The 25,930-nt window shown below is 33.9% G+C and overlaps 1 protein-coding gene across 2 annotated transcripts in view; it reads right to left on the bottom strand.

Annotated features, from left to right (window-relative positions):
* Nucleotides 1-25,930, bottom strand: part of LOC145268817 (glyoxylate reductase/hydroxypyruvate reductase-like) — a 106,026-nt gene that overhangs the window by 13,978 nt on the left and 66,118 nt on the right. The window contains exon 2 of one of the 2 annotated variants that reach the window (XM_080124464.1): nucleotides 4,944-5,395. In XM_080124464.1, coding sequence (XP_079980590.1) covers nucleotides 4,944-5,151 — 208 coding nt within the window. In that variant the 5' untranslated portion in view covers nucleotides 5,152-5,395. Of the gene's footprint in view, nucleotides 1-4,943; nucleotides 5,422-25,930 lie in introns of those variants that run through there. The other variant, XM_080124456.1, reaches the window with a different exon arrangement.

Raw genomic sequence — 25,930 nt, forward strand, 5'->3', positions numbered from 1 at the left:
TCAAATTATATTCGTCCGAACTCCTGTACATTTGGAGAACTGACCTTGACCATGGTCTTCATCGGCCAATGACCGTTTCTTGTTGATGGCATTAACGAGATTTCAGAAAATAAATAAATAAATAAAAAATAAATAAATATAGTGTTAAAAACCAAAAAAAGTTGAAGCCAACTCCATAAGCAAACAACGCAATATAACACATCTTAAGATCTGTGTGTCTACTACTACTACGCCATATATATTTTATAACTTATTATATACTCACCCGTTTAAAGAATCTGAAAACTAATTGCTGCCTTTATTTTCGATAAAATTATCGAAATCAGAAATAGGAAAATTGTAAACAAAACAAAAAAGTGAAAAAAATTGATACTAAAAAAAAAATACATAAATTAAAAAATTTTTTGATGCAACATTTTTCGCTCGTAAGTTTTTAACGAAAACGATGTTTAAAATTAAATTCTATTTTCATCGAGTCACCAACCAAAATTTTTATTTTTGTGAAATTTTCAAATGAATTTGGTTTCCATTGATATTTCTGCCATATGGTGTCCTTCAACGAAAGGTTAAGGCTGTTGAAAAAAAAACACCAAGGGCGAGGTTACAAATGGCCATAACCTACTACTACGTGGACGAGTTCACATCTTAAGGCACGTACACATTTATAAGCTTACAAGATTGTAGACTCCTTTTAGTTTTGAAATTCTGAATTTTTTGAATGAGATTTCAGTATTTACTTTTTTGTAATGAATTTCAAAATTGTTGGATTAAAAACAAACCTTTTTTTAGTTTTCAGTGCTTAATCGATTTTTATATTAGCAAAAAAACAAAAATAGAAAAGCGATTAAATTATCTTTATTTTTTATCTGTTTTGTTATATCTTAATTTCCAAACTACAAATCGAATGAGACACTGAAAAACGTCGTAACCCAAGTCTAATATTTTTTGCTCACTTAGTCACTTGCCGTCTTAGGAAGAAAAAGATAAAATCTGTTTAATGTGGGGAAATTCTGTTCTCAAAAGGAAGCTTCTGGATCTTGCATTTGAAAGTAAAGATGCTAATTGTTAACTGACGAGTATCTGAACATTTATTGGATGGATTTCTAGCACCATTTTGTTTTATTTCTTATTTTGAAGTGATTATCGAGTCTGCAAAGACATCGTGGCCATCTTTGGTACTTCTACAGTTTATCGCCAAAAATGGTAACGCCATTTTTTTCGGGCACCTGTCGTCAAAATCGGAGGGAGTAATCAGTTTTAAATTTTGGATCGAAGCATGAAATTAAAAAAAAAAAAAAAAACTAAAAGAGTAGTATAAACACCCCAACCTCCCTATGTTAAGAACGGCTTTCGATGTTTGAGATGTTTATTCCGAAAGCCGTTCTTAACGTGGGGAGGTTAAGAGTGTTTATACTACTCTGGGGCACGTAGTAATTCTTTCCGGAAGTAATCATTATTTAGTTCAATTTTTTTTTTTTTTTTGTCCGCCCTATTAAGAATGTTTCTCTAAATTTGCTTGAAAAAGTTAGACTGAAAAAAAAAAAAAAGAAAAAGAGCAAGATTATTTTCTTTAAATATTGAAATTTAACATTAAAATGCATTAAACGTTTTCCATTCATTTCTGCTATGTCGTGTGTCTTAATGAAAGGTTAAGGTTGATGAAAAACAAGGTCGAGGTTAGAATTGGAGATGAAGGCCAAGGAGGCGCAATTTGTAACCTTGCCCTCGGTTTTAAACAGCCTTAACCTTTCATTGAAGCAAGGACATTAGAAAGGCGCCAATGGAAATAAAGTGACGAACTTGTGTCTCCACCCTCAATGCAAATACCCACAATAAACCAAACTTGTAGCAAAATCCCACCCCTTCATTGTAAAGATACCAATCTGTCGGATAACCTTAGCTTACCTCAAACCTCTTGCCTTGAAGATTTGTAAAGAAAAAAAAAAAAAAAGAAACCAACAAAAACAATTGATAACCCAATCTTTTTAGTTAGTTTTCTGGGTTTTTTTTTTGTTTTAAATAGAAAAAAAAAATGTTTTGTCAACAGGGGTGAACAAAGTTGAAGATAATTCAAAATATATCATGATTTTTTTTTTTTTTTTGCAAATAAATATTTTAGATATATTTTTTATATACTTATTTACAGACATTTTCATAGAAATGAATGTTAACATTTTCAAAAAGATATTTCACATACATTAAATAAAATTAAATTTAAGCTACATGATACGAATCTAGTAGATATTGCCTAAAAAGATTAATCGGCTGCGTCAAAGAAATTCCTAATTTACGAATATTATGTATAATTTAAAAACAATATTTATAAAAATTGGGTAAAAATAAACAATTTGAAGAAAAAAACTGTTTGACAAAATATCTAAAACCATTCATTTGAAAAAAAAAAAATGTGATACATTCATTAAAAGTAAAACGGATATTATTTATTATATTTAGAGTTAATATTGAAATAAAACAAATAACTCGTTGGAATCTTGTTTAACAGGGACGCTTAATCCGCCACCATCCTCTACTAGCAGCAGATGCGTGATTGTCAAGATCCTTAATGGACGTGGACGGACTAATCAAATAACGTGTTAGAGCCGCAGTCTTAACATGGGGAGAAGATGGAGTTTTGTAACTAACAATTTATTACGGTAAAAAAATTAATTCAACTTAAACATCTTAAAAAAAAAAAAAAGCAAGGTTTATACGTAAATACAAATATTTTAGGTAGACGATCTAATTTACCCTGATAACGCCATTTGTTTCTAAATTGCAAGGTGCATGTGATGTTATAGGAGGAATACATAAACAAATTCAATACAATATTAATCTGAGTTTTGTGCTTGTTGGGATACAGTCGACACATCGATTATTTTGATACGTTGTTTTAAGCATAAATAATATTTACTTAATTGTCATGCCGAAAATAGTAATATATCCAAAAATTACGAAAAATTGTCGAGTAGAATGTTATTTATAGTTAAAAGTAATTTTTTACGGAAATTGGGTAAAATTGCATTTTTCTTACGTTATAGACACTAGGAGTCTACATACAGGGGGCATAACTCCGAAACGAATATTTTAGGTTACTTCATGGTTGCAATAGCGATAGACATTTTTCTTTTCTTTTTACTAAAAACAATAATACTCAATGAATTTTCGTAATTTTGGATATATTACACTTTTCGACATGACAATTTAAGTACTTCATTTTTGTTTAAAACGATATATTAAAAAAATCGATCTGGTGACTATATCTTAACAAGCACTCTGAAAATATTTTTTGAACAATAATACATTTCTTCGATTAATGGAATGAGAAATCCTATGTAATTTGTTCAAATAAAGAGCGACCCAGAATAAAAACGGACATTGTACCTAACATACTTTCAGCTAAAAAGATGGATTCTATCGAATTAAAATTAAACAATGAAGTCTTCGTAAAAATCATATCTATAATGATTTATAGTTGTCATCAATCGACAAAAAGGGCGGCTGTTTTCTACAACGTCCTTGACTTGACGACCTTCACCTTGATGTACATTTCTCCGCACGTAGGCATGTCGGAAAACCTTAGCAACAAAATACCTTTTTCCGGAAAGGTATTTATAAACAGGCATGGCAAAAATCTGTAGATAGAGATTGATACGAAATTTAAATGAATATTTAAGTTTGTTTGTTAGTTTGTTTGTTTTAGTTTAGTAAAAAAAATTTTTTTAATTACTTTCACTACGTAAAGAAAATTGGAAATGATATGTACATATCGATTACAATAATGATCACATAAGTTATTAAAAATAAAATAGTCGCAGATTAATCTACACTTAAGACACTTGATGCCTAAAAATATATTTATGGAATTAAAAATTGAATGTAACTTGAAGAGAAAAAACAAACAAACAAAAAACGAAATATATATAAAAGTGAACGTGTGTGTGTGTGTATGTACATTTTCCTACGCAATAGCTCTGTCAATTTTCAGTCTACAGACTCGAAATTATGGTACTGAGATTTGGAAAAATCTTTGTAATCCGTTTTCGCCCAGAAATTTGGCTGTTAAGGGGTCAAAGTTCAACGATTTGACCTTTGAGAACTCTACCAAACTCCTCCGCCAATTTGGGGTTTAAACACTTGAAATTTTAGATATAGGTTCCTTGGACATGGATCTAACTTAATAACTTGATTTGAGCCAAAAAACAATAAATGTTAATGGGTCATAATAGGGGTCAAATTTTAAAAAAATTGACCGTATTTATTTATTTTTTTTTTGGCTCAACATACACACCTCCAAACACCCTGGCAACGCCAGGCTGAAGATAAGCTTATTACACAGACACGCACAATGGAATAGAAAAAGAGGGACCTGAACGACAATAGACCAGGTAACACAAAGGGGGGGGGGGCGTTAAGATCAATGTTTATGATTCGATTAAAATACAATGGTTAGGATTTTTTTATTCGGGAGAATGTGTTTAAAATTATTTAGAAAAAAATAGGCATTTTGTACCATGGACAACAGAACGAAAGTGATCAAGAAACAAATATATAAGAAATAAATGTGGTACTTATGCACTTATGTTGCCGCACTGAAATAATAACGTTATTACTTAGAAACCCATTCTTAACATGGAGAGGTGAGGGAGTTTGGTAATTCTGTACTTTCATGACAATTTTATAAACAAAAATATCGTAAAAGTTGAATTTAACTTGAAAATATGATTTATACTATTATCCTACCTAGACAAGTTTCTGGTGTTTTAGTTTAATCTAGATCATTTTATCAGAATGGAATTAAATATCGTATTTTAAACGCTGCTAGCGACAATAATCTGCAATCTGCATTTACTTTCAAATGAAAAAAAAGGTGCGTTTAATATTTTTCGTTTCATGATGGATTCTTTACATGGAACAAGAAAAAAAAAAAAAAAAAAAAAACTAACCAGCTGCATCCAGCACTTCAGAATCGATCTGGTCCGTAAGTAGGCACAATAGACCATCATAGTTTTTCCCCTGAAGATTTTTCACCAATTCTTTATGGGGAATAGCTTCATCAGAATCCCAGAATGTTAGTTCGACACCATTTTCCTTGAATAAATCAATTCCAGTCTGTGGAATTCTCCGGGTTACATAGACACGGGAGACAGCCATGTTCACTAAGATCTTCCTTCACTGACAGCGATAAAAAGTGCGGGGCTCGGTCTGTTGTTGCGGGAGGAAAGTGCTTGGATTGTTTTGTTTTTCTTTCACAACGTTCTCTTTCCTGCGAACTTACTAGTCACCGGTCAGTTCTTCCCTTGAACGTCCGATTCGTTTTATACTCGACTGCAAACCACGCTCCGCCTTTTTTTACTTTCTTGTTTTCCTTTCTCTCACTGTTAGCTCCAAGCTCCACCTTCAAAAATGACCAAAATGAATGAATGAATGAATGAATGAATAATAGTAAAAATCGTAGATAATTTTCTCGGTACAATTTACAACAATAATAACAGCTATAAAAACTCGACCTGTTTACTTTGCATTAGGTGGGGGGGGGGCATCTACGAGGTTGCCCCCGCCCCAACCTCTAAATTCTACATCTTTGATTTTTAAAAAAACTTTTTTTACGGTTAATGTCATCGATTACAAACTTAACTTTCAAATTTAAAAAAAAAATTTTTTTAATTTTTAAATGACTTATAGTTGGGAATCATTTTTCAATTATAACGTTCAAAATTGAACACCTACTTTGTGACCATCATCAAGAAAGACAGGGACTCTCTTACGTGACTAGTGAATTCCCGTCTAAAAAAAAAAGAGAGGAGGGGGTTACGAAGAGAACTTTCTTACCCCTCTCCACCCCTCCTCTCTTTCTATCTTTTCTTGCTTGCCTTTGGTAACAATTATTTGTTGTGAATTTAAAAAAATTGGAAAACTACTTATTTGCCCCAAAATGTCCTATTTTAGCGTCAGGAGAAATGTAACTATAATCAATTAATCATTTAAAATAAATAAATATTTAAACCAATTTAATTTAAACTAAACAGAAATATTATTTTCATCAAGTTAAAAAATTGTTTTATTGAAAAGTTTTTACTTATAGCCAATTAATTATAAACAACGTGTTTATTTATTTTCATACAAATAATCTTTGTATTAAATTTTTTTGTTTGGAGTGAATATTTTTGGCATTTTTTTTTTTTTAAGTTCCTTTCGTAACCCCTTATTTAGCGTTGAATATTCAGCAGTCACGTGATAATCACAAAGTGGGTGTTCAGTTTTGTAAAATGTTATTATTGGAAACTAAGGCACCTCCAAAATTCACCACAGAATTACCATCCCCCCTACATATTAGTTAATATTATCAATATAACTTTTGCACCATTAAAAAGAAGAAGGGCAAAATAAACTCGGGTACTCCTTGGGCGTTGAGTTACATGGCGACCAGCAGAAAAAAATAATAGTCGCTTCCTAGTCAATGCATGCGCACGTAACATTTTTTATTTACTGATGTTGCCGTTGTAACTAAACAATTATTTGTCACTTTTACAAACATTTATTTATTTATTTATTTATTTTGAAAAAAGTTTTACTCTTTATGAATATTAAAAGAAAAAAAGTTGCTAAACATTTATTAATAATTTCTCATTTTTACAAATATTTGATTAAAAATTTCTTTTTAAATGACGGCTTTTATCGACTTTTTTTTATATAGTAATTGCGGATGGGTATGCTGATAACAAATATCAGTTAAATTTTGCAAACCCGAAGTTTATTACAAAAACGTTTTGTTTTCGCACTATTTGTTCATCCGCGCATGTAAATTAAAAATATTTGTAAAAGTGAAAAATTATCAGTAAATGATTTAGTTATTTTCTTTACTTCCACCTCCACAAATGTTAAGAACGGCTTTCAGAATAAACACTCTCAACCTCTTCATGTTAACAACGGATTTCGGAATAAACACCATTTGGGCGGAGAGGAATATTTACAAAATTTAACTGATATTTGTTGTCAACATACCCATAAAAAAAAAAAAGTCGATAAAAGTCGTCATTTAAAAAGAAATTTAAAATCAAATGTTTGTAAAAGTGAGCAATTATTAATAAATGTTTAGTAACATTTTTCTTTTAATATTCATAAAGAGTAAAACTTTTTTTCAAAATAAATAAATGTTTGTAAATGTGACAAATAATCGTTTAGTTACGGCAACGTCAGTAAATAAAATATGTTACGTGCGGATGGGGTGGGAGACTAAGGGAGCGACTATTATTTTTTTCTGCTGGTCGCCATGTAACTCAACGCCCAAGGAGTACCTAAACTAGTATTAATTTTTTTTTAAATTCAGCGTACGAAAATAATAAAAAAACCGACACGAAAATCGTGTTTACATAATTAGCGCTTTAAAATAACTTTTCCATGTAGTATGTATTCCGAACGTGAAAAATTACCCATGTTTAATAAATCTAGCAAAAATCAACTAATGGTCAGATTTTCGTGAATTTTTCGATATCAATTTTTATCAATTTTAGAATGAAATTATATATAAAATGCAGTTTCCGTAAGTGCCCTCCCCCATTTATTTTTTTTTTTTTTGTAATTTCATAAAAATATATTTAAATTGATCGGAATTTCTATTTAGTGTGAAACATAAAAGTTCAAATAAGTTAAAAAAAATTTTTTTTTTTTAAATTTAAATACACGTATTGAACAAAACTTACCTTGAAGTTGCAATTAAAAAATTGATATAAATTTAATATTATTATGTTTTTGTTTTTGTTTTTTTTCTAATTAACATATACTATTATCAGTTGAATTGCCAAGAAAAAGAAACTTCCTAAAATAAATTGATTTTGAAAAGATTAAAACGATTGAAATTCTGGTAAATATCCAGATACGCTACAACAGAACACCGACCACTCTAATTTGTTTTTTTATATGTAATTGAGGTCGCTGACAACGAATCTGATAGTCAAACTTGGGGCAAATTTACCGTTTGCATGGTATTAACCCCTGAATCCACGAATTACTTTCAACCATTTTGCAGCTTCCGTTAATGCTACGCGCGCGCTGCAGTATAAACGACAGCTTGCTTCACCAAGCAAACTGCCTTCTCACATGGCGTATCAATCAAAAAATTACAGACTGACATTTTTTTAATGACTTACAATTGAAAAAAGTACAATAAATTGGGGGACCTTTTTTTGTCGGAATTTTATCTTGCTTCCCGATAAATTTGACGCTAAAGTAACTAACCTGAAAAAAAATAACAGTATGAAATAAAAATAGCGGGGGGGGGGTAAAGAATAAAATATAAAGGTCTTGTTTTGAAACGAAGAAGAGATTTTATTAACAATAAAGTTAGTGGCATATTTTTCCCTTTGCGGGCATTAAATTTAAAAAACGTCAAGGTAACATATAATGAAAAAAATAACACTGGTTCTTATAATGAAGATGTCATATCCATGAAAGAATACAATAATATGGTGCAAAATAGTATCTCCTAATCACACTCACATATGAAATAAATTTTAGGAGCGTACTTACAAATTGAAAGCCAGTCAGGCACGTGACTTTTTCTTTTTTTTTTCATTTAAAGTCCTTTTAGAATTTTCTCTCCTCCATTTGCGTGCAAACTGTAGACACGCAGATGGATTTCAGAAGTATGGCCGCGTCGCATATCCTGGGTATTCTTGCTGTGTTTTCTTCTTTGTAGGAGGTTCCAAAATTCCTTGTCACGTAAAATAAGGTCTTTTTTAAAAATAATTTCACTCCTTCTAAAATACGTGCAAAACTGTAGCCACGTAGATATTTTTCAGAAGCATGCCTCGTCGCATACCCGGGGTATTTTTGCCGGGTTTTCTTCTTTGAAGGAGGCTCGTCAAAATTCCATTTTCAGCGCCAGGCAATGAAATGAACGTTCAATCTCCACGTCGACGAAATTTCAAAAGAGCCGAAATCCGCGCTGAGCTTGTAACGTCATCACAGAGCTAGCATTTCCCTTTTCTCCAAATTAAAGGGAGTTTTGTACAAACCCAAAATGTACGAAACTAAGAATCAAAAAAGATACGAAATACAAAAAAATTCAATACAAGAACCAGATAAATAATGATAAATGTAAACAGGGGGGGATGCACCATTATTGGTACAAAAACATTTCCAACATTTTTTTTTTGTCTCACGTAGTTTTTAATGCGGTTTACAAAAACATAAGCACCAAACATTTTTATGTTTTTCGTTCTTTTTTTTGCGAGAGGAGGATTCAATTATAGAACTTATGTGGCTTAATAGGTGCTTCTGCAATTTAGTTAACCGTTTTTCCGTACGTAATGTACCGACATTTACCAATTAGAGCACCATTTAACATTTTTCGAAGCCAACACCACACCCGCCCCCCCCCCCCTCTTGTAAACAGTAAAATGTTCGAAAAATGTTAAATAGTGTTCTAATTGGTAAATGTCGGTGCGTTACTTTTTGAAAATTCTATGTTCCAGGAAAAAAAAAACAATTAAATTACCCTCCCCCATCTCCAACTTGGAGTGCTTTCCTTTTCTTGTTTTATTTCTTTTTCAGTTAATTTTAAATTTTCCACCCAAAAAATGCTATAATGTAATTTTGAAAATTAGAAAATTCTATGTTCTGGAAAAAAAAATTAAATAACCCCCCCCCACCCCAACTTGGTGTGCTTTTCTTTTCTTGCTTTATTTCTTTTTCATCTAATTTCAAATTTTCCAAGGAAGATTTGTACGCCATGTGAGAAGGCAGTTTGCTTGTTGAAGCTGTCGTTTATGCTACAGCGCACGCGCATAGCGTAAACGGAAGCTGCAAATTGTTGGAAAGTAGTTCGTGGGTTCAGGGGATAATACCATGGAAACGGTAAATTTTCCCCAAGTTTGACTATCAGATTCGTTGTCAGTGACCTCAATTACCTATTTAAAAACAAATTAGAGTGGTCGGTGTTCTGTTGTAGCTTATCTGGATATTTACCAAAATTCCTTTATTTCAAAATATTCCGTTACAACATAGATTTTTTTTATAAAGGTTGTAGTAGGGGTCAGAAATTTAAGTGAGATTAAATTTCCTTGCCCCAAACAAATAATAAAAAAAGGAATGAAACGAACGACACCTCCTTCTGATTTAAATGCACCACATTTATTTTTTAAACAACAACAACGATAAAGTAATTACACAAAGGTAAATAAATGAACAGAAAGGGTTGTTTTCTTTGTGAAACGGTGACTGAAGCAATTAAATGTTTTTTATGTAAAGAAGAAAGCAGTTCTTTTTCTCGCTTACTTAGCGGAGAGATATACAAGGGTAAAAAGAGTCCATCTCCACGTGGAAGTAGTACTTGTTGTGCGTACACATGTTTAACATCCAACGTGGCCGGGTCGCAATTGATGTTTACGCCATGCTCGAAAGGTCGACTGACTTGTTTGGGTGCAAAAATACTCTTTTGATAGATCCAGACGGCATTAGATTCTGCTGATATTTTGGCATTTGGAAATTTGTTAAAAAGATTATATTCTTGATTTTTTCATTGGCTGGTTGTGTCACGTGATGGTGCTTCCAACTACGTCCGCCAAAAATATGTTATTTTTAGTTTTGTTGTTTTGAGCAAAGTGTGTGGGCATATATTAATTTGAGTCGTGGCTGAGAGATTATGTTTTATTTTTCTCAAAATGCGCGGGGAAAAATGGAAGTGAATAATGGTTCGTTATTTGCGCGAGAGTGTGTGTGAGTAACTGGAAGGTGTCTAAATTTTTTGGTAAAATTTTACATTAAGACCCGTCTCACATTCGTATATTACAAAATATTTTTTTGTAGATTTCGGTGTGCAAAAAACGAATTTGCAAACCGTTTCCGTCGCAAAAAATTAGTTTTCATGATATGAAGAAATTACTTTTTTGAAAAGTGGGTGATCATTTTTCCATGTAAATTTAACTTAAAATGAGCCCCCACTTTCCGGACACCTGAGAAAGGGGGGCAGTTTTTTAGTGTTTAGTGGCTAAAAGGTTTTTTCGAATTCTTTTTCTGTTTTCATCTTTCAATAAAGACACGAGGAAATTAAAAAAATAGATAAAAATGGGGATTATTTTACTAAAGTAAAATAATCCCCATTTTTATCTATGGCCATCCGTGATAACATATAGATTACATGGTTTAATATTTCGAAAACTACTTGTTTTTCGTCTGATTTTAATTTTTCGCCAATACTACACTGTGACAAGGCAGTTTGGTACGCGAGTGCACATTTAACAGCCTTTGTTTATGCTCGCGTGTAGCGTAAACGAAGGCTTGGCTGTGAAATGGAAAAGAGTCCCAGAGTTCAGGGGTTAATACTGTGCAAAAGAAATCAAACAAAAAGCTTTTTAGCCAATAAACACACAAAAAAATGCCCCCTCTCTCAGGTGGCCACAAAGTGGGTGCTCATTTAAGTTAAATTTACATGGAAAAGTGATCACCCGTTTTTAGAAAAAGTAATTTCTTCATATCATGAAAACTATTTACTAAAGTAAAATAATCCCCATTTTTATCGTATAGGAAAAAAAAAATTTTTGTAGTTTTCGGTGTGCTTTAAAAAAAATATTGTAATCGTTTCCGTCGCAAATTTACTTCTTAACTCTGGGACAATTTTCCATTTCACAGCCCAGCCTTCATTTACGTTACGCACGAGCATAAAAAAGGCTGTTAAATGTGCACTCGCGTACCAAACTGCCTTGTCACAGTATTGGCAAAAATTTTAAATTAGACGAAAAAGTAGTTTTCCAAATATGAAGCGATGTAATTTTATGTTATCACGGCTGGCCATTTTTGTATGTGCAAGCACGTGCGATGGTGTTAGCCCCTGAACTCTGAGACTTTTTTTTCCATTTCACAGCCTAGCCTTCGTTTACATTACGCGTGACGTGCGCGCACAAAATGGCCATCCGTGATAACATATAGATTACATGGTTTAATATTTCGAAAACTACTTGTTTTTTGTCTGATTTTAATTTTTCATCAATACTACACTGTGACAAGGCAGTTTGGTACGCGAGTGCACATTTAACAGCCTTCGTTTATGCTCGCGTGTAGCGTAAACGAAGGCTTGGCTGTGAAATGGAAAAGAGTCCCAAAGTTCAGGGGTTAATACTGTGCAAAAGAAATCAAACAAAAAGCTTTTTAGCCAATAAACACACAAAAAAATGCCCCCTCTCTCAGGTGGCCACAAAGTGGGTGCTCATTTAAGTTAAATTTACATGGAAAAGTGATCACCCGTTTTTAGAAAAAGTAATTTCTTCATATCATGAAAACTATTTGCAGATTCGTTTTTAGCACACCGAAATCTACAAAAAAATATTTTGTTATATACGAACGTGAAACGGGCCTTAAAGTAAAATAATACCAATTTTTAAATATATTATTGTATCTCCAAATTAAAACCGATTGAAAAATATTGCACAAAAAAATAAACTTTTTTGTAAATGACTACGATCTCTAGTTTATCTCCTTTTACAAAATAAAGTATGGAAACCGGTAATTAACCAAATGAATAGTCATACATTTTTAGTAAAATCGTATTTCATATTCAATATACAAATGTTTATAATATTATTAATATTAAACTGTGTAAATCTTAAAACCTATCAAAATTATAACAAAAATGATTTATCAATTGCAGTTTGAAGAAGATAAACAAAGCTTTTAAAAAATCATTAAGTCGCTTAAGTATACTTAATATAGTTAACACAAGTCTGACGTCACCGGATTATGTGCTCCGTTCTTCATAATCGTTTGGCAGTACCTTACTAATCCCTCATGATAAAAATCTTAAAAATATATTTTTCAATTTTTTTTTTTTAATCTAAAAGTTAGGTCTGTAATTGATGAGATTAACCGAAAATAAGTTTTAAAAAGTGAAAATTGTGGAATTTAGAGAAGAGGGTAAATCTCGTATATGTCCGCATTTTTTTTTTTTTTTTTTTCGCTAAGGGCTGAATAATGGAAAGTTACAAATGATTTCAGTTGGGTTTTGTTTAATTTTTTAATTCAAAATTTTGCTCTGTAAATTCTTGTATGTATGTGTTCAATATGGAAGCGAGGGGAATTACTTTATGACGATATAGGCCAATTATTTTGCAAACCTTTTTAGTTAAAACAACTTATAAATCAATTAGAATTAATTATTTAAGGTTAAATTTTAGCGGATTATTTCCCAAGGAACAAAATGAATACTAAAAAGGCACAAGAGGAATACATTGTCTATTATATATAAACCAAAAGATTCTGAAGAAGGCAAAATTAGAAAAAAGAACATAACCATAGCATGAATCGACTGCAAAAAAGCATACAACAGGGTTCCTCAAACATGGATAATAGAATGCTTGAAAAATACCAGGGAAGATTATCAATCTGATTGAAAATCCGATGAGATCAGGGAAACTTAAACTGGCAATTGGAGGACAATACATAATTGAGATAAAAATACAAAGAGGTATTTTCAAAACTTATTTGATATCACTATTACTGTTCATCATAGCCATGATGCCTTTTAACAATAGACTAAGAAAATGCCAGGCCAAATATAAGTTTACTAATACAGACAAACAAATGAACCACCTAATGTATATGGACAACCTGAAACTTTTCACAAGAAACAAAAACTGGAGACACTAGCAAAACACAATCAAAATCTTTTAGCTGGGATATCTGAATGCACACTGCTAGTTATAAGAATGGGAAAACTGGAGTCAGCAGAAAATATGGAATTATCCAACTTTGGGGAGATGAGGACACAAGAGGAAGATCACACCTACAAATATTTATGAGTTCTGGAGGCAAATACAATAAAATACAATAGGAACCTTTTAAAAGGTGTAAAATCAATGGGCAGTATAACTAGTAAGATACTCTGAACTGTTTGTAGATTGGACCAAAGAAGAACTGAAGCATCTCGACAAGACTACCAGGAAACTTATGACTGTGCACAATGCATTATACCCAAAAGATGATGCTGACTAACTCTATGTGAAAAGAAAAGATGAAGAAGAGGACTGGTTAGCATAGAAGATAGTGAATGAGACAAAAAAAGAATAGAAAAGTACATGACACAGAATACAGAAAAGTTAATTACTGCAAGAAGACAGAGAATAGAGATGCAAAAGATAAGGTGAGAAAAGAAAAGTGGGAAGAAAAACAGCTTCAGAAAGATGACGAAAGAGGAGACTCACTAAAACACTTGGACATGGCTATGAAAAGGACATCTAAACAGAGAAACTGAATCACCAATAACAGCTGCAAAAGATAATGCGATTAGAATCACATGGAAAGTGCAAGAGAAGTTAAACAAAAAGATGGCAAATCGCATGAAACCAAGAGAACTGAAACTGCAAGAAATCTTATAAACTGTGCACCCCTCCTCACCTATGAAAGAATCAGCTTTAGAGAAAATGCACAAAATAGTTGTGAAGGTCAAGGAGGATGGAAGGACTGAGGAAGGAGAGCACTATTCAGACCTCCACTGGATACAAAGAATACTGGGACCATTAGAGATATACATATAGCATGGTTCCTGGACTTGGTACAGGCTATTTTCGATGACAATAGTGTTTTGGGGTGTTGGGAAGTGCCGTAGCAACAATTAATATATAATATAAAAGCTGCATTTTAGCGAAGGAAGAGAATGTACAAATAATAAAGTGGGAATAAATTAAACATTAAGAGAATAGAAGGGTCACCATGTAGTAAGTGCAACCTCAGACATAAACAGAGAATGAAAAATGGGGAAAAAATGACATTTTATATCAAAATATTTTTATACAAGAGATAAGAATCAAAAAGTTACTTTCAATCATGAAAATGATCATTTATGCAAACACCTGTTTAGTGAAGACAGTTGGTTTCATAGTCATAAGGCTTGAATTGTGCTAGTCAATACACTCAAAGTGTAAATGTAAGTATATAAGTAGTATGCATATGTGAGTATTTGGCACTGTGGCATTGTGTTTGTGTGTGTATAGACGTGAGTAGGAGTTCATTGTGTTAATAGTGTGTGTATAGACATGAGTAGAAGTTAATTTCTGTTTGCTTGAAAACATTTGGAAATAGAATTTGAAGCATGATCTGCTAAGTTCTAAATAAGTCATCTGAATTAGCTAAATTTCTCTAGAGTTCCACAATACTGGGCCAGTAGTAGTAGGTATTATGATGAAAGTGAAAATGGCTGCAACCTTCTCTTTTTGAAGTCTTAGTTGGGAGAAACAGCTGACATGGAGAAAATGTAAGAAAGTTTTGAAGGAAACGAAATAAACATATACTTTCCGGAAACACGCCTGAAAACTTGGCCTAAGTGACTGGCAGAACAGACTAGCATATGAAGCTTTCGGTTCTAAAACTGTAATAACCAAAGTTTAATGAGAAAAATCGACTTTACTTTTAAGTTTTTCTGTTTTGAAGCTTGTGATATTCTATTTAAATTGCAGCAATTATGCCTGGTAAATAATCTTCAAGGACAGACAATGCTTACTGATGTTCTTGTAAGAAGCAAGGTACTCCCCCTCCTACAGAAAATGAAGATAGTGCAATAAAAAGACAGAAGAAGAATCGTTTTTTAAATGTTAAAAATTCTTCTGCGAGAAAAACTTACTTGCTGAAAGGAATACAAAAGGAAAGCAACAATTAAAAAAGAAAAAAGTAAAAATAAATGTGGCTTTCACCAGGAGAGCTGTTGTCTGAGGCTCAGTTCTCTTTGAACGATAGTTAGTAAAATTATAAATAATGGAAACAGGTAAAACTCTTGTCCAAAAATTAAAAAAAACAAAACTAAATAGAATTGGTCATTATATTCGTAATGTTAATTTGAAAACATTATTTTTGCAATGTTAATTTGAAAAGTTTTAAAAACCAAATAATATAAACTATTTTATTAAATAATTAAAATCATTTTTTTTTCTGAAACTTTCAGTGTAAGATACTTTTTTCAAAGAAAACTGTTTGTTTTGTTTTTTCAAAGATGGACCAAACACCTATTTAAAACTTGCACCAACCATACAAACACACACGTTAATTTCAGGTTGACAACAACCGTGAACAACACCAAATGTATCCTTTTCTCTCTCCACAAGGGGCTGACCCCTTCTGGTTAATATTGTTACAAAGTTGTTGTGAAGATCTCATTCCGATTTATTAAGTTTTATTTTAAACTGATATAACACAAAATTGAGGGAGCCTTTTTCGAAGTTATCAAAATAACAAAGTAGCAGCAGTAACAAGAATACACATTGATAGCAGAAACAGAAAGATTTCTGCAAAAATAATCACTTCTGGTTAGTTGAATGCTCAAAGTTTGATTGGTCATCAAGAACCAACTTCACCTAATCAGAACACAGTCGTTGTGAGAGTCGGGCACCTGCCAAACTTCTAAATATTAAGCAAAACACAAGCAAACCCAATAGCATCACCAAATAAATCCTTGTCAGCCAAAACCACAACTAATATAAAATGAAACAACCAAAATTAACCCTGGTTTATGAACCAAAAGTTCTCAACAATCCACAGCCGTCTACATCACTGATACAAAACATTTCAAAAAATATTTTTTATCAAGAAACTGAGAAGTTGACTTCAAATATTTGGATTTGCACAAAAGCGTTATCTTCATCACAATGAATTGAGAGCCTCACAAACCAATATTTTATTATCTCAGCAGAAGAGAGATGAATCTTGCGATTACACCTTGCTCACTGCAAGGCCTCCTGGCAAGCAAAAATATTTCTCTAAACATTGTGATTAAAGCATACCCACAAAAGGACATCAGCTGGGATAATTCCTTTTAATTAAATCTCTGCTATTGAGCTGACAAATCCTTTTCTTTTCTTCCAATTTATTCTTGAAATAAATGATTGTTATAAAAATTGAATTAATAACTTTGCTTTTGCTCACAATATTGAATATTAAGAATGTATTGAGATTTGAGTTATTGGAGTTAAAAGAAGAAATTCCTTTCTTAAATATAGAAGACCAAGTAGAAGACTCCAAAGAGTTGCGTATAACTTTTCTCGTACTCTTTGTTGTCATCAGCAGTCATAGAGTCGTTATCCCTCTTTTCTTTGTATCAGCCATAGTGACTGCAGACTTTTGTTTTTCATTTTCTTTCTTTTTTTTTTTTTTTTTGAATACAAGCGGTTGTATTAGTTGTTACTTATTTTTTTCGTAACAACAGAACATATTTATTTTGGGTTTAATATTACCCCCCCCTTCAAATGTCTTTTGCAAAATACACAATACCACAAGATTGCTTCTCAGCTGACTGTAACATGCCCGTTTTCAAGTTTAACATGAGCAGGTTCCAGTTGAGCCGTCTTCTTAAATAAACAAACACTACCCAAGTTCCAGCATTACCGACAATCACAGTGTTGTCTAAACGACCACCTGACACTCATTAATCCTTATCTTCAGGCTTGATAAGCAGTAACCTCCACCCAAGTAAAAAGAAAAAATTGAATTTCTTCTTTGCATGTTCTTAAATATTCAACTTAAATCTGTCAAAATTTATCTAAGAAGAAATAATTTTATCAACATTCTACTTTTCTTAAAGCAAACATAAGGTATAAGGCATATCACATGCACACATACCTCAAAACTCACTGCATCGTATTGTGTATATTTCTGCATGCATAAAAGATATGCGTTCTTAATTTTCCATTTTGTCTGAAATTTCCATTTTATATTCACTCCCTTATATATACAGGGTGACTCCCCCCAAAAACAGAGGACATTCAATTTTTTTTCTGGGCATTTTACACTCAACAGAGAAAAAAAGGCCAAAGACCCTAATGTTTTGATGTGATGTTTTGAATATAATAAGCTAGTTATGACCAAAGTTTCATTTCATTCGGACAAAACACTAAGAAACGGGGCCTAATTAGAGTTTGGGCCCGTTTTTTGGGGTCACATATTATATATATAATAGCAGAGGGACGCGATGTTGCCCAGGACTGAATGGGGATCAACAAATGTTTCACATTTCCAATACTTTTATTGTTACTAAAATTGGTGAAATCGACCATTTTTCAATCAAATCTATTGATTACCTGCTCTAGTCAGGGACCCACCGCAATCAACTGGGAGAAAGCTTTATATGCTCCCTTTCAATGACTCAGCTCACTATACATTGTAGTGTACATTACATTGTATAGAACCTACTGTTGATTTTATAAAATTATTTTTACATGATGACTTGGGTAAATATTTCATATATATCACGAGTATTTTCAAATAATTTTCAGGTGACCAAAACAATGACCATAACTGAAAGAAAAAGAAAATTTCAAATCAACAACTAAGAACGTAATATGTGAGATTCTTGAATGCCAACAACAAACCGATGTTAGTTCCAGCTACGAGTTTTACCATTTATATTCTGGGAGAACAATAGAATTAGCATTTCAAAAAGAAATTGTATTTAAGTTAAACAGTTAATAATATTTTTACTAGTTTCGTATATAATGTTATTTATTAGTAAAAAATAATTATAAATATAATCTTGGTTCTGGTATCGTCCTTTTGCAAAAGGATGGCCCGATTTGCTTCCATATGCATGGAGCCTTTGGTTCGAATTCCTATTGTTGGAATGTTAGTTCGTTGTTCCTTTGGAAGGATCCATGAATGTTCATGATAAACTCAGCGGGAATGATGACGCCTATAATCAGGCAGAATGTGAGCCCCACGCAACTCAAGATGAATTGAGATAAGATCCAATAATTGGTAAATAAACATGCAGAACAGTTATTGAATGTCATCCTTGCAATATAAATTGTCTCTGCTTGTAGAGTTCTAGCCTTCGTTCACTAACTGTTTGGTGTCCATGAAGGAATTGTCTTGGCTCCCTCGAGAGAGAACGACTGGGATGAGTCTATCTCGTTGCCGAGTTTCTGTTAGACCGAAAAATAAAAGCAATATACAAAAAAGGATGCCAAGCAATTTACTTGACTCATTCAAAATTAACCAATCACAGACCAGCTACGAGAACTGTGTGGCCGGTCTAAACAAGAAAGATGGCGGTTGTATATGAAATTTCTCTTGCTCTCTCTCTCTCTCTCTCTCTCTCTCTCTCTCTCTCTCTCTCTCTCTCTCTCTCACACACACACATACACAGCCTGAAACTTGTACATGAAATATAATAAAGATCTATAAACAGCCCCATGAAAAATTGCCAACAATCATCTTCTGTCTAAGAGAACCAATGATCAACAAGAGGAGGGATTCATCCTTTTAAACCGGCTCATTACATAAGTCTTCATATCAAACTTTTGTAGAAGAAGAGTGCTGTAGTATATGTATAGATAGATAAGCCCAGAGGACGAACGAACATGAAATATGTTGGTTGATAAATCTTTCTTGGCTGGTTCTGCTTCATTCTTTCTTTTCCTTTCTTTTCATTTTTTTCTTTATTTCTTTCTTCCTTTGGAGGAGGGATGGAAATGGGAGATGCATAAAACTATATACTGGCGGCAACAGAAAACATTGTTTTCACAAAAATTAAATCACAATTTCTTCAACAATGATATGAAATCTGTTGCGATTTGACAGATTGATGGGATCCTGTGTGATATACCTTATACCTGTTTGCCTCCCATGTGAATACTAGATTGCTGATCAAATAACACAGACCCCACCCCCATCTCATTTCATGACATTACAGAAAAGAATAATTAGAACAAAAATAGAAACAGAAATAGGGTTAACAACTTTTACTACTACCACAACTACATACCAAGGGTTGTACACACACACACACACACACACACACACACACACACACACACACACACACTTTTCCGATGATGAAGAAGAAGAAGAAGCAATGTAATAAGGTAAAATTAAGTACAACAGCACCAAGATTCTGATAACCAGAAGTAAAAAATGCAAACGTTTCAACTTTTTTGTGGTAGCAAAAAGCAATCCAAATCCAGTCATCAATGGAGGAACATCAGAGAAAACTGCAACTGTTGGAATGTATCCGATAGTGGGTGAATGTCTTCCATCTGATCGGATGCCCCATCCACAGCTTGGAACAAAATGATAAAAAAAATTTTAAAAAAAGGGAAAATTCTTAAATCCACAGAATTTTCTATTTATTATGAAATCCAAACTTTAAAAAGAACTAGAAAACATTATAAAGATTGGAAGAATAAAACCTATAGAAAAATACAATGATTCTGTGAAATCCCTGGTCATAATGGAAAAGGAAACGGAAAATTAAGATTCTGTCTAAACTCCCAGAGATGTTTTTTTTTTTTTTTTTTTTTTTTTTTTTTACATGGGTGTCACCACTTATCAAGGCCCAGAGGCCACTCAAGGATAAGGGTTAATAGGTATACGTTAGTCATTGTGATTTTAGCATAGTAAACAGTAGGAATTTTGTAACTTGGATTACTTAGGGGGACGATTCAATTAGAACTTGTTCACATTGGACTTTTTCTTTTTTTTTTTTCATAGGTATCACCACATTATCAAGGCCAAGAGGCCACTCAAGGATAAGGGTTAAAGAGTGTACAGTAGAAATTGGACAATATAATAATCATTAGTAATGAAAATTTGTTAAATTTGATAACTTATATGGAACGGCTCATCAAGAACTTATTTACGTTAGACTTGAAGACAACCATATTGTAGTCAGCCGGAAAGCAGGAAAACGGAAGACAATTCCACAGGCGTGCAGTTCTAAGAAAGAAGCTTTGTTCATGGAATCTACGTTTAGGTTTAGGCACAGATAAAGAGTGGGGGGAATTATTGATCGTGTTTACAGCTAGACGAGTGTTTCTTGTGAAAGTTTTGCGAGTGGGGACCATAGATTGAAGCTCAGTCGAACACTTTCCATGAAAATAACGATACATCAGAGACAAACTCGCAACATCTCTTCTGTGAGATAGAGGTTGCAAGGAAGAGAAAAGGATATCTCCTACGAGGCTACGAAGTCTATTTTGAACTCTATCAAGGCAGGACAAGTCCTTTCTAGCAGCTCCTGCCCAGATGTGGCAACAGTATTCCATCCTTGGACGTACCTGGCTCTTATATAAATAGAGAATTGCATCAGCAGTGAGATATCTACTGGATCGATAGAAAGATCCCACCATTTTTCCAGCGGCCTTGGCAACAGATTTGATGTACGTGTTCCATTTAAGATCAGGAGTAATGATCAAGCCCAGAAGCTTGTCAAAACTTGAGGCCTCCTGAAGACGAGAGCCATTCATTTCAATTGATGCCAGATGGGGATCAGAATGTTGATGATGTAAAGAGAGAAGCTTGGTTTTAGATGCATTAAAAGTAACCAGCCACTCCTTTCTCCATTGTACTACATGCTCAAGATCAGAGGAGAGAGAATTGGAGAGAACTTGGTCGTTTACTGTCTTAGATGTGCTACCATAAATGGTAGTGTCGTCAGCATAAATGTCTACAAATGATGTAAGGATATGATTTGGAAGATCATTAATGTAGATCAGGAAAAGAGTTGGGCCCAGGATGGACCCCTGAGGGACACCAACATTAATACTGTGGGCTTCTGATTTTTGCCCCTCAACTACTACTCTTATGAACCTATCAGAAAGAAATGATTTAATAATTTAGAAGACATTTCCAGCTATACCATAGCTAGAGATCTTATGAAGTAAACCTTTATGCCATACCCTATCAAAGGCCTTAGATATGTCAAGAGCAATTGCCCTAGAAAGGTTGCCTCCGTCGAGAGATTCGCTAATCCTATGAGATATAACTGTAAGCACATCTGCTGTAGATCTAGCAGAACGGAAACCATATTGAGTGTCACTAAGAAGGTTATTTTTGTTGAGATGGTTGATTACTTCTGTATTTAACACAGATTCCAGCAACTTACTCATGACGCACAGGAGACTTATTGGCCTGTACTGAGAGGGAGATGAGCGATCACCTGAATTCTTGAATACAGGGCATACTGATGAAATTTTCCAGGGAGATGGGAAACTATTCTCCTTAAGACAACGTTTAAATAGTTTTGTAAGTATGGGCGCTAGTTCAGGTTGAAGTTTTTTGAGTACTATAATTGGAATACCGTCCGAGCCAGTTGCTTTACTGGAATCAAGGTTTTTGATTAGCTTGGCAACATCACGTACAGATATACGTATATCACATAGTGTGTTTTCAGATACAGGAGGAAATATTGGGGGTTGGCGGCCTTGATCGCAAAAGGTAGAATTAGCTGCAAAGTTCTTGACAAAGAGTTTGGCTTTGTCTGATGCTGACGAGATTACCTCAGGTCCATTGATGATAGTTGGGATGGAGCACACGCTTCTGTTCAGAATTATGTTTGCTATTTGCCAAAACTGGTGAGAACCAAGCCGCTGCTCAGCTACTTTGGACTTAACAGATTGAGCATACAACCACCTTGCGCTCTTTATTACTTTCTTACAATGGTTGCTGGCAGTCCTGAAAGCGGCTTTAGTTTCGATACATCTATTACGTTGGAAACAGTAGAAAAAGTGATTTCTGTGCGCAATGGCAGCAGCACATTCTGGAGAGAACCATGGCTGGCTGTTAGGTTTTTGCTGAAACTTTTTCGAGGGTATGAAACGATCAATACCTACAATTAACCATTCCGTCAGGTCTAATACTATAGAGGACACATCCTTTTTAAATATGGAATGCAGAGGTAGATCAGTTATAAATGTACGGAAGCTATCCCAGTCAGCCTTAGTGTATCGATATACTGTACGATGGAGAGGTACGTCTGGGGACTTATTACATTTCATTTTTATCTTAATTGATACAACAGAGTGGTTGGAAGATCCAAGAGGCGACAGAACAGAAACTGAACATAGTTCAGGGCAAGTTGTGAGAAAAAGGTCTAGTAGGCTCACATACTGGCCGTCATTGTCGGGCACACGGGTGGGTTCCTGAACAATCTGAGTGAGGTCATAGGCAATGGAGAAATCATGACAGAACCTCCCCTCATCATCGGTCTTGTTTGAGTGGGTCAACCATTCGACGTTGTGAACATTGAAGTCTCCACATACGTGAATGTTAGCTGAAGGATAAGCAGATAGGACTTGGTCAATTTTCTCAGATATGCTTTTAAAGATAGTAACTCCGCTGTTGTGGGGGCGATAGAGAGTAAATAAAAATGCCGTAGTGTGAGCTAAAGCAACCCGGAAGCACATATAGGGTAAGTTAGGATCTTCCCTGGAGACGTCCCTACCACATGGAAAGCCATCTTTAATATAGGCACATATTCCATGCCCATAGCGATCTTGGGGGTCAGATTTAGAAGTCAAGTTAGAGTATCCTTTAATTGCAAACTCTTCTAGGGAAATAGCCTGTCCAATGCCAGTTTCACTTAAAAATAAAAGGTCTGGTTTAGTCTCCTGTAATTGGGTTTCAACCTCTGGAAGGTTAGAACGTAGACCCCTGATGTTGGAGAAGGAGACATGGTAGTAGGGGTCTACGTTGGAAGTTGGAGAACCGGGTTTAATCGTGTATTTTTTCTTGAAACTTGTCATGATGAAATTTTGAAATTTGTGGACTAGGTCGTCAGATTTACTTAGAGCAGGACAGAGAGGGGAAATTAAGAAAGAAAAAGAAACGAAGAATTTTTTTTTTATTTGTAGCTAATGATAAGGTAAAGCCGTAACAATTACCCACTAGTATGGCATCGAGAGGCCGCACCAGAAGCTACTGCATGGTCCAGAATCCATTCACCAAATGGCAATACAGCAGCCCCAGTACTTTGCACCTGCTGATAGGACAGCCTCCTTAGTGGTTAATCCAAGGTTCGGGTCCCTGACAATCAGGCGGATAACGTCAGCCCAGACAAAACGTTTACCTCCAGCACCCTTACTAGTGACATGGCTACAAGGATAGACATAGAAACAGAAAATTTCCGCCATCTCAGCCAACTGTTCGCAAAAATACTGCCAACCTAGAAAACAGCTTTTTCTTCTCCCTTTGTCTGAAAAATCACTTATTAAAAAATGAGGACTGAGGGACAAATAAGAAGAAGCGAGAGTAACAGGAGCTGCCGATAACGCATCCACAATGCGTTTTCTACTCTCCATTAAAAAAAAAAAAAAAAAAAAACATTAAGTATTGTACTTAATAAAAGTCCAACAGACGTGTTTAAGGGAAAGTATGGTGATAGATTCCCCTCACACGAACTAAAAATGAGTACAATTCGTAATCTATTTTGCAATCAACTCAGTAGATAAATAAACATATATGTACGAGGAAAAAAAAAAAAAAAAAAAAGCTAGCATTTAATAAAACAGAAATACACAAATTAAATACTGAAATAAAATGGAGTTGTTCATATTTTAAATCTAAAATAAAAAGCATGATTGAAATCACTTATCTCAACAAAAACAATTCCGTCTCCAAATTGAAAACTGTATTGAAAGAAATTGAGTTAGTAGCGTTCAAAACTTTTTTTTGAAATTAACCGTTAAAAGAAAATCGTGATTTTATTCTGAACTTAAGCTAGTAACGTTTTAAGAAGCTTACGATATAAAAGAAAAGGCGGATGGGGGGGGGGGTTCTTCCGAAAGTAAGTTGGTGCCGTTATAAGTAATTTCGAGATAAGATGGAAGCCGGTATTGGACTAGAAAAAAAAAAAGCTAGCATTTAATAAAACAGAAATACACAAATTAAATACTGAAATAAAATGGAGATGTAAATAAAATGGAGATGTAAATAAAAATTATAAAAAAATGGGGAATACTGTAAGCTCCCTACAAGTAAAGCGATATTAGCAGAAATAAATAAACTTTACAACATTTGCAGCATCAAATGTATTTTGGCAATGACCATTAGATGGAAAAAGTTCACTTTCAATATTCACCATGCATATGGTCGATTTTCTTTTTCTCATTTGTCACATGGAATAAATAATTTGTCAGAAATTTTTCCAGTTCAAGTAACTCAAATCGTAGAAGAAATATCAAGAACAAGAATTCACAATTGCAAAATAAGAAACATTAGAAGATCACATAAAGATATTAAACAAAGTCTGTAGTGAATTACATGAATTAGGTTGGAGCAGTTATATAATTAAAATCTATTTTATTCTTCTCACTTGTGGAGTGATTGATATGCTGGCTAGTCAAAATATTTTTGTAAATAGGAGGCACTACCACCGAAACCTTTTTCCACTAGTTTTTCAACAGTCAGTCAAAAGATGTAAATGTGCCAAGACATTATCACAATCCTCAATCCAGAGAATAAAAAAAACATCAGGTGATTTTTAAGAATAGGAATAACATGCAAGAAATGATCACAAAACAATCATGAGGTTGTTTGCTCAGCAACCGAGAAGGCTAACATGCTTGCCAGTCGGTTTGCCTCAAACTCCACACTAGACCCTGCTAACCAACCTCTCTCTGACTTTCCTTTGCGGACAGACGCCACACTAGACAATCTGAAAATCACCCCTTCTTAGGTGCATGCTATCATAAAAAGTCTTTACACTTCAAAAGCATGTGGACCTGATCTCATCCCAGCTGTGTTATTAAAAAAGTGCTCTGCTGAAAAAGCTCCAGTTTTCTCCAAATCTTACAACAAATACCTTAATGAATCTTACTTTCCTGCCTGCTGGAAAACTGCTTCTGTGGTACCAGTTTTCAAGAATTCTGGCGAAAGAACTGACCCAGTAAATTACCGCCCCATTAGCCTCCTCTCACTTTTCGCCAAAATATTTGAGTTCATAATTAAACAAGCTCTAGTCCATCACCTTACAGATGCTAAACTTCTGACCGACAAACAATATGGATTTTTTCAAGCCCGTTTCACAGCAGACATCCAAACTGTAATCTCAGAACACATATACCATTCACTTGACAAAGCAGGGGAGGGTAGAGCGATAGCTCTAGATATATCTAAGGCTTTTGACAGGGTATGGCATGAAGGTCTTCTCAGGAAAATCAGATAATACGGTATCACTGGAAGA

This window comes from Euprymna scolopes, chromosome 4, assembly GCF_053919585.1.
Source record: "Euprymna scolopes isolate OS-2025 chromosome 4, ASM5391958v1, whole genome shotgun sequence".
NCBI lineage: Eukaryota > Metazoa > Mollusca > Cephalopoda > Sepiida > Sepiolidae > Euprymna > Euprymna scolopes.